Source organism: Myotis myotis, unplaced genomic scaffold (genome assembly GCF_014108235.1).
Source record: "Myotis myotis isolate mMyoMyo1 unplaced genomic scaffold, mMyoMyo1.p scaffold_m19_p_7, whole genome shotgun sequence".
Classification (NCBI taxonomy): Eukaryota; Metazoa; Chordata; class Mammalia; order Chiroptera; family Vespertilionidae; genus Myotis; species Myotis myotis.
In genome coordinates, this window is record NW_023416379.1 from 3,885,031 (window position 1) to 3,894,986 (window position 9,956).

General features: G+C 48.4%; 1 protein-coding gene across 3 annotated transcripts; it reads left to right on the plus strand.

Moving 5' to 3' along the window:
• The first annotated feature begins 298 nt into the window (after positions 1–298).
• Positions 299–9,722, plus strand: SOD2 (superoxide dismutase 2). Of its 3 annotated transcripts, XM_036316423.1 has the most exons (5): positions 300–458; positions 786–988; positions 5,160–5,276; positions 6,797–6,976; positions 9,003–9,722. In XM_036316423.1, the coding sequence occupies exons 1-5, from the start codon at positions 436–438 to the stop codon at positions 9,146–9,148; spliced, it is 669 nt and encodes a 222-aa protein (XP_036172316.1). In that variant the 5' UTR covers positions 300–435; the 3' UTR covers positions 9,149–9,722. The 3 variants fall into 3 exon arrangements, with proteins under 3 accessions (XP_036172318.1, XP_036172317.1, XP_036172316.1); XM_036316425.1 differs by lacking the exon at positions 6,797–6,976 and having other exon boundaries at positions 299–458; XM_036316424.1 differs by lacking the exon at positions 5,160–5,276 and having other exon boundaries at positions 299–458.
• The last annotated feature ends 234 nt before the right edge of the window (positions 9,723–9,956 follow it).

Consider the following 9,956-nt stretch of genomic DNA (forward strand, 5'->3'; position numbering starts at 1 on the left):
CCGACCCGGGGCTGGCCCCGCCGCGGCCGCCAGGAAAGGGCGGGCCGCACTCCAGACCCCGCGACCCCGCTCCTCCCCCCGGACCCGCGGGGCGGCGCCGGCGCGGGCGGAGCGCGGACCGCACCATCTGCCGCGGGGGGGCGGGGGCGGCCTTCCCCTGGGCGACACGGCGGACAGCACGGCGGGGTGCCCCGGCCCCGCGGTCCCAGCGGAGGGACTCTGCCGTCTCCGTCCCCGCGTTTCCCGGGCCCAGGACGCGGGCGGGGCGCGGGCGGGGCGGGTCCGGGGGCCGCGCACCCCCCGGGGTGGGTGGGAGCGGCGCGCAGGGGGCGGAGCCTGGCCGGCGGCGGTGTCCTTGCGGCGCGGCCCGGTCACCGGTTCACTGTTCGTACCGAGCGGTCAGCGCGGCGCGGCGAGGATTGCGGCGGCGTCACCATGTTGTGCCGGGCGGCGTGCAGGTGAGGCGCCCGGGCCGCGGCGCAGGGGACGCGGTCCCGACCCCGGGGAGGGGCGGCACGGACGGCGGGCGGAGGGCGCCTTCGGGCGCGGGTGGCGCGGACCGCGGCGGGCGGCCCTGCCTCCCGACAGGTGTTCGTGGGTCGCGTCCAGGTGCGGCCGAGGCGCCGAGCCGCTGCGTGAGTTTGTGCTTCAGGGAAAGTGGCGGCGGGCGGGCGGACTGCGGAGAGGCCCGCGGCGCCGCCTGCCTGCAGCCTCGTCGGCGCGGACAGACGCGTGGAAGCGACTGCCCGCGGGAGCCGACCGGTCGGTGGGGGTTGTCTCTCCAGCGCGAGCCGGGAGCTGGTGCCGGCTCTGGGGACCCTGGGCTCCCGGCGGAAGCACACCCTCCCCGACCTGCCGTACGACTATGGCGCCCTGGAGCCTCACCTCAGCGGCCAGATCATGCAGCTGCACCACAGCAAGCACCACGCGGCCTATGTGAACAACCTGAACGCCACGGAGGAGAAGTACCAAGAGGCGCTGGCCAAGGGTGGGTGCGGGCGCAGGGCAGGTGCGGGCGCAGGGCAGGTGGGGGTCAAGGGTGGGTGCGGGCTCAGGGCGGGTGCGGGCGCAGGGCAGGTGGGGGTCAAGGGTGGGTGCGGGCGCAGGGCAGGTGGGGGCCAAGGTTGGGTGCGGGCTCAGGGCGGGTGCGGGCGCAGGGCAGGTGGGGGCCAAGGGTGGGTGCGGGCTCAGGGCGGGTGCGGGCGCAGGGCAGGTGGGGGCCAAGGTTGGGTGCAGGCGCAGGGCAGGTGGGGGCCAAGGGTTGGTGCGGGCGCAGGGCAGGTGCGGACCAAGGGTAGGTGCGGGCGCAGGGCAGGTGCGGGCCAAGGGTGGGTGCGGGCGCAGGGCGGGTGCGGGCGCAGGGCGGGTGCGGACCAAGGGTGGGTGCGGGCGCAGGGCAGGTGCGGGCGCAGGGCGGGTGCGGGCCAAGGGCAGGTGTGGACCAAGGGTGGGTGCGGGCGCAGGGCAGGTGCGGGCCAAGGGCGGGTGCGGGCCAAGGGCAGGTGTGGACCAAGGGTGGGTGCGGGCGCAGGGCAGGTGCGGGCCAAGGGTGGGTGCGGGCCAAGGGCGGGTGTGGACCAAGGGTGGGTGCGGGCGCAGGGCAGGTGCGGGCCAAGGGCAGGTGCGGGCCAAGGGCAGGTGTGGACCAAGGGTAGGTGCCGGCCAAGGGCGGGTGCGGGCGCAGGGCAGGTGCGGGCGGCCTGCCCTGGCCCGGGAGAAACTGGCCCATGGAAACAGGACGCATCTCCGTGAGGAGATGCTCCTCTGCTCGCTAGGTCACTCCGCGTGTTCTTGAAATGCACAAGGAAAATACCCATTTGTGGGAAACTGGAAAGGCGTGTATTTGTTTACTAACATTTAGAATTCCGTTAAAATATAACATGGAGTTGCTATATTTTTAAAAGAGTCCGGTTGACAAAACCAGTAGCATGTGGACTCTGTTTTGTGTCTGGGGGTGTGTATGGGAATACTATGTTATAGTGTTTCTGTACAAAAAGCGATTACATTTTTCAACCTCGGAGTTTAAGCAGTGGTTTGCAGAGGAAGTAATTGACAGTCGTGTTTCCAGACTACAGATATGGCTTCATGAGCTACACAGTTAAAAAAATGTGTGTTTTTTTCTTAAATATATGCATTTTTATTGAATTTTAGCGCGATGAAATTGGTGGAGTAAATTTTAGACAGCGACACGTTGTTGACTGGGGGCATCTAGTGGAAAAATGTAGTATTTCAGCCTGACTGTGTACAAGGTAAATGGCTAAGCAAAAACCAGAGGAAGTTGCCACATTCTGGAATGTTTACTTCTGACCGTCAGAGAAACCTCAAGTATGGCTAAAGGTTCTGAATACGAGAAAAGTTTTGGCGATTTAGGACATAACAAATGCGGGAAGGAGGTGGTACGTGAGGCTGGGGAATATTCCAGTTGTGAAACTATTTCCTACATGACCACATCCTGACACCCCTGAACCTGTCTCTTCAATATGTTAAAAACAGCTCACTTTCCCTCCTTTTCTTGTGCACTCGTCGCTTTCCTTTTTCAATGAAAGCCACTGGGAAAAAAGCTTTATATTATATTCCATGTTGATCATAAATTAATAAGTAGCCACAGACCTTTCTTTAAAAAGTTATATTTTAAAAATTGTTAAAGATCTAAATTTTCATGTTTGCAATTTGGGATTAAAGGCATACAGTAAAATTACATCATCAGCCTTATCGCATGTCAGTAACATATTTTTCAAAGAAACATTTAATTTTTACTGTGTTTAACAGAAGAAAACTGAAGTGAAGCCAAAGAAAATGTTGAACTTCAGAAAAGTGTTCTTAAAAGCAGATACTAAGCCCTCCAATTTCTATTAAAATTTAAAAAGGATGAACTAAACTTTAAGAGATTGAAATTATTAAACTAATTTTCAATATATTTCTTTCCCATTAGAAATATGTAGTTACTGTTGACTTAATAAAACATAATTTAATAACTTACATTTATTTTTAGGGTGACTTTCCAAGAAAAATTAATAGAAACACTGATCTGTGAGAAAATCATTTTATAAACATAACAGCAAAATGTCGGCATCTTAAAAAAACTCTCAAAGATCAACTGTGTATTTAGATACCAGGTGGTCCGCTCCTCCTCTCTGAATTGCTAAGCAAGTGGAGATTTGGCTTTGTTTAAGGAAACAGTAGTATTTCTTACATATGTTCGAATGTGCCCTAAGAACAGAGTGGAGAACTTTTTCTATTATGTAATCTCTGAGCAGCGCTCAGTGGTTTTCTGTCCTTCGTTTTGCCTTTTGGTATCTTGTGAATCAGTGTTTATTTAGTAAGGAAACTCTCATTTTTCCTGAGAGTTCAGTTCATCTGTAGCTTCTGGAAGGCATAGGAAAAATTTTTTATTTTGTCTACTTACTACGCAAGGTAGAAAAAAAAATTTCAAACATAACTTTTTTTTTAGAAGGATATGTTTCTTTTTTTATTTTAGAGATGGAGAGAGAGATACTGCCTCCGACGTGTACCCCGACTGGGGATTGAACCTGAAACCTGGGTATGTGCCCCGACCAGGAATCAAAACCCTTGGAGTATGGGACGACCCTCCAACCAACTGAGACACACCGGCCAGGGCCATTCTTTTTTTATTAAGTGCTATAGATACCAGAGAATTTTTTACCTTAGAACTACATTCAATGTATTCCATTATCTAGTCAATCAAACATCGATTGAGCGCCTGCTATGTATGAGGCACTATAATGGGCTCTCGGACACAGCAGTGCATGAAAGTCCTTTCATTCTATTGGGGAGACAGATGAACCAGTCAATATGTAGGATGGCTTGCCGAAACCGGTTTGGCTCAGTGGATAGAGCATCGGCCTGCGGACTGAAGGGTCCCGGGTTCGGTTCCGGTCGGGGGCATGTACCTGGGTTGCGGGCACATCCCCAGTGGGGAGTGTGCAGGAGGCAGCTGATCGATGTTTCTCTCTCGTCGATGTTTCTAGCTCTCTCTCTCTCCCTTCCTCTCTGTAAAAAATCAATAAAATATTTAAAAAAAAAAAAATATGTAGGATGGCTGGGGTTGTAAATCTCACGCAGGAAAACCAAGTAGGGGAGTTGCCCAGTTTTCACTGTGGTTAGAGAAGGCTTCACTGATGGAGTTGTTGGTTCGGTAGAAACTTGAAGGAGAAAGGGGGGAGCGAAGCACGGGGAAGAGTGTCCCGCGCAGGAAGCGGTGGAAGCCCTGAGCCTGGAGCGCTGAGCTGGTCATGTAAGCGCAAGGAGGCCAGTGTGGCTGGAGGGGGCCCGCCAGGAGCTGCACAGGTCACATGGCGGGCATTTCTGTAGCCGTTGTAAGGACCTGGGGTTCGCTCAGAAGAGCAGCCTGGGGAGGGGTTGGCTAGAGGAGTGCCGTGATGGATGTGGGGTCTAGAGGAGGCTCTGGCCACGGCGGTGAGAACAGACTGTGGGGCAGATGTGGAAGCAGGAGATCAGCGCCGAGGGTGGCAGGCGGTGGTGGGAGATGGATGCCGCTGGTCCGCATGTGTGTGAAAGGGCGAGCTGGTCGTGCTGGTGGGTGAGATGTGGGTGTGAGAGGGAGGCTCCAAGACGACCAGATTATCAGAATGTCCTGAGGAGGCAGCTGGCATGTGGGTTGGAAGCCCACAGCCGGGGTGAGCTTGGGGTTGACAGTCAGGAGTTCAGTTTTGAATATGTTGTGTTTCTTGTTCACGTAACACTGAGAGATTTCCCAGTGACTAGGTGTCTATTTAGGAAACAAGAGGTGGAAAATTTTCATATAGTCAGTATATGGAACCAGACATTTTAGCATTCCATTTTCTATCTTTGTTCTTCATTATTTAATTTGCCAAAATCTTTTCTATCCAGGAAAACTGAGTTCTTTGAAGCTCAGAGTGGATTTTCTGCTAGCTTTGCCAACCCTGCTGCCACCCTAGTTGTTCAGCATGTTCCTAATCACCTGAAAATTCACTGGGACAAGTAATTTTGGGAAGTTCTTTTTTGGTAGAATCCTGAAATTGTAGAATTTTAGGACCTATAGGATGTTACAGAGAAGCTGATCCAATTATCTGACATTTTACAAAGAAGAAAATAGTGTACAGAATGGCTGACAAAGTAAGCATTTAAAAAAGTGTATTTGCATTTTAACATTTCAGGTGACGTCACAACTCAGGTAGCTCTTCAGCCTGCGCTGAAGTTCAACGGTGGAGGCCATATCAATCATAGCATTTTCTGGACAAACCTGAGCCCAAATGGTGGCGGAGAACCCAAAGGTTGGTATATCTTGGTACTAGCTTAGCTACATTTTGTGCATGATAGGAATGACTATTTTTTTTTTAATGCTACCCTAGTTTTCTCTGAGGTATCATAATGGCATATTTTTCATAGCAAGATGTGCAATCAATTTGTAGTAACTTTCAAAGGGACACATGGAAGAATGGAGTGCATTCACAGAGTTGTGTCCCCAGATTACATATACATGCATACAAAGTCACATGTGGTGTTGACTTTTGGTTGAAATGTATTGCACTATTCATTAGGGAAAGACTGAGAAATGGTTTTTAGAAAAGACAAGCTTCACTCACTAGCTCTTGGACCTGGGCTGAGACTTAACCATTCTGAACCTTACTTTTTTCCTCAGTATGATACGGGGATAATAATAGGACTGTTTTGAGAATTAAATGAGTTATTATATACAAAGAACTTAGAATGGTGCTTTTTGATATTATTTTACTTTTCTTCCTAAGTGAGAAGAAGTCCTTTGTCCCAGAAAACCTAGGTAATGAAGGAGGACAGAGCTGATGGCTGGGCCACTCCCCTTGTTCACTGGAGGTCGTGTGCAGTGTGCGGAGACTTTAATTATCCCCTGTACCCCAGGGAAGGTGTGGGGTATGAACATAGCTCCCTCCCTCGTTTCTGGGCTTCTGGAATGTACCTTAAGTTTGTGTGTGTGTGTGTATTTTAATTGTGTTCTAGAAGACATCTTAGGCACTTGAAATAAGCAATTTTATTAGGAAGCATTAATGAATGAGAAGCTGGACAATTTATTTTTTGTGACTTAGGTTTTCAGACTCTGACTTAATAGTGTTGAGTGTGTGAGTTACCAGAGTATCAGATACAACTCTGTTCAGTCAACAGGTGTTGGTACTGTCTGCACTTTGTGTTGTCTGTGTCACTTTATTCCTCATTCGTGCTTATGACAGATGATTCCTTTTAACAGAGAGGCGAAGGTTTTGGCCTAGTTGATTTGGTTGTTGTGCTCAGTCTAGAATTATATTCTGTATTGCTACAGAATAAAAGGGCTAAGCTCTTCAAGCGTATCCTTAGTTCAGTAACAGAAGGGAGAAAATAACTCTTTCTAAAATGATATCACTGAGATAGGAAAGATCTAGGCTGCCTTGGGGAAGAAACATAACAGCCATAACATTTTAGTCCCAAATTAAGACAGAATAAGTAGGGTAGAGGTCAAAGTAAAATTTTCTGCTGAGTGGACAAAAAGATGGCTCATGGAAACTGTTCTTTCTTTCCTGATGGCAGTAGCACCGTGAGGGGGGAAATCCCTCTGCAATGCTTCCGTGGCAAACACGCGAATTAACATCGTGAGGCCTGGGATGTTGCCCCAGGGCCGAGAATGCCGTGTTGTGGAGGCTCACTGGCTTTGTTGTGTCTTCTACCTGGTGTTGTCTAGTTGTATCTTGGGCCATAGGACAGGAACATTTTCATATACGTAACAGAATATTGTAGTCATTGCCAAATGTTCATTGTGAGTGTTCTTTGGATTTTTTTAAAACAGGGGAACTGCTGGAAGCCATCAAACGTGACTTTGGTTCCTTCGCCACGTTTAAGGAGAAGTTGACCACTGTGTCCGCTGGCGTTCAGGGCTCCGGTTGGGGTTGGCTTGGTTTCAATAAGGAACAAGGACGCTTACAGATTGCTGCTTGTTCTAATCAGGATCCCCTTCAAGGAACAACAGGTTAGATTGGAAAATTGTTACCCATCCATTCAGGAGAGATGGTTCACATACAGAAAACTAGCAGGGCTCATGCTTATCTGTAGACTTATTTGAGCAAATCTTAACAGATGATACCCAGAGTCTAAGCAAAGTGCTTTAAAAGTTCTTGATATTTTGAAATCTTAAGTCTTATAAAACATAAGCACACGTGCCTGGTCGGGTGTGGCTCAGTGGTTGAGTGTTGAACTATAAACCAGGAGGTCACAGTTTAACTCCCTGTCAGGGCATGTGCCCGGGTTGTGGGCTCTGTCCCCAGTAGGGGGCATGTAGCAGCCAATCGATGAGTCTCATCATTGATGTTTCTGTCTCTCTCCCTTTCCCTCCCTCTCTGAAATCAATAAAAAATCTATATATATAAAAGTCTAAGCGACCGTCCGACCGGTAGCTATGATCTGCAATGACCACCAGGGGGGCAGAGCTCCGACTCATAGCTATGACGCGCACTGGCCACCAGGGGCAGACGCTCAACGCAGGAGTTGCCGAGCTGCAGTGACTTGGCAGCTAAGGTTCTCAGGTGACACACCCAGAACCAGAGAGGAGGGAGCCCGATTCCGGGGTGCATCACCCAAGAACCGCCCTGGGTGAGACCCTTGGGGGATGTCGGAGAGCTAGTTTCGGCCTGATCCCCGCACTGGGCCTCTAGTATATGTATAAAAAGCACATGTAATTTAATAGATACATTAACAAAAAATGTCTTAAACATAAACTGCTTCATTTGATAGTTCATATCAGCTTACATAATTATATGCACTAAAATTAGATAAACAACAAGAACGAGGAAAAGACGTCTGATTTCAGACCTTGGACCACTCTTTACTGAGCACTTGTGGTCAGACTGGGAGGAGCGCGCCGATTTCCAGACGGCTGCCTCTCCAGGGGTTTTGGTATACGACAATATTTGGCTTGGAGGCGCCAGGCTGGGCTCACCCCGTCCTTTTTCATGTTGAGCCAGATTGCATTAGAAGCCCTTTAGGAGAAAGAATCCCACGCCGTCCAGCAGTTAGCTAGAGCTGTGACCTCTGATGCAAAGAAGCCAAAGCTGCCTTTATGACCTGTGCACACATCCGAAGACGTGGTTGCATGACGCTTCCCTGGACACGCTCAGATTTTCCTGAACCTATACCGCTCTTCTGAGAAAGTGAGATGCTACAGGATTTGTAAAAGCAGCAAAAGACCTGTGAGCGTGACATGCTTAGGGAGTCAGGCCTACCTCCGAAGGGACCACCTGGAGAGGCTTGACTTCCAGGTGGATCCTGGCCACACCTCCTGTGTCTCTCTGGTTTTCCTTGTTAACTTGTTCTATTAGCGCCTCATAAACGCTTTTATTCTCCAAGCCTAATAGCCTTGGGGGCAGGGCAGGTTTCTCATCACCTCCCTGAGTACTCAGGACCTTTGGAGGGTCCTCAGTCACCCCACAAACAACATACTCTTACTGAGATCCCCAGTAAGGACGCCTAAGAACTGGCTCTTGTATCTGTTGGCATTTTAAGAACAGCTATTAAAATACTGTAGTTAATTTATTTTTCTCAGCTATTTTTTTTAAAATATATTTTATTGATTTTTTACAGAGAGGAAGGGAGAGAGATAGAGAGTTAGAAACATCGATGAGAGAGAAACATCGATCAGCTGCCTCCTGCACACTCCCTACTGGGATGTGCCCGCAACCAAGGTACATGCCCTTGACCGGAATCGAACCTGGGACCCTTGAGTCCGCAGGCCGACGCTCTATCCACTGAGCCAAACCGGTTTCGGCGCTATTTTAATTATTTCTAATATTAATCACATTTCCCTTCCAAAGAGTAAAGTTGAAAATCTCTTTATAGGGGTATTTATTCTTATCACATTTTCTGTTTCTATAAGAAACTGCAAAATGGGTGAGAATGTTGTAAAGGGTAATTGTGGATGCATAGGATAAAGGTTACATTGAGAAGATGCAGTGTTTAAATTGAAATTGATAGTTTTTGTTTTTTCTCCTTCTTTCCAATAGGTCTTATTCCACTGCTGGGGATTGACGTGTGGGAGCATGCGTATTACCTCCAGTATAAAAACGTCAGGCCTGACTACCTGAAAGCTATTTGGAATATAATCAACTGGCAGAATGTCACTGAGAGATACATGGCTTGCAAAAAGTAAACCGTCAGCTTTACCTCGAGTACATAAAGCTCTTTGTGGCTGCTTTTGTGGTAGTGCAGAGTACCTCCGTGTACCTGTAAGCTGCTCTGTCGTTTCTGAATGTAGCTTATTCAAGTATTTGATAAACACAATTTAGTGCTATGACTCACTTCTTGTTACAAAGTTTTGTTATTAGGCATCCATTTGAAGGTATTAAATGCTTTGTATGATTTAGTCCTTTGAATGAACATTTTCTTCAGAGAGCTCAAATACCCAGGAGGTTATAAATGTCATCATAAAGCCATCCAAAGAATCACATCCCTCCACTATGGGGCCCCCGTGGAAGCCTTTCTGATCTGTTCTGCACTTATAGAAAATCTAGACTTTTGCCTGAGTTGTTTAATAATAAAACATTACATTTTTTCCCAAGGGAAATATTTAGTTTTCTATTGACAATTGCTTGTTTTGTAAGTAATCCTATGTCTAATATTACTTCTGGTAGATATCACCCAACGGTCTTTAATTATTTTTGACCACAATTTGCACAAAGTTAACACCATTTTGTCATTAAAAATTAATATAATGTGATTGCTAATTGAGCATTGCTTTATTGTGAGAAGGAACTAGCTGTGCATCTGAATTTTTCTATAGGGGCAAATAAAAGGCTTGTGTGTGAAATTTTGTCCTCAGACATAGAAATGTGTATTGTCTAAGTGCCCAAAGGGTGAATGCAGGCCCGGTGCTGTCTTCCCAGAAAGAGTGGCAGAGACGCTCAGTGGCGTGCCTCCTGCAGGAACATTTGTGCTGAAAGACTTGTTTTTGAGTCATT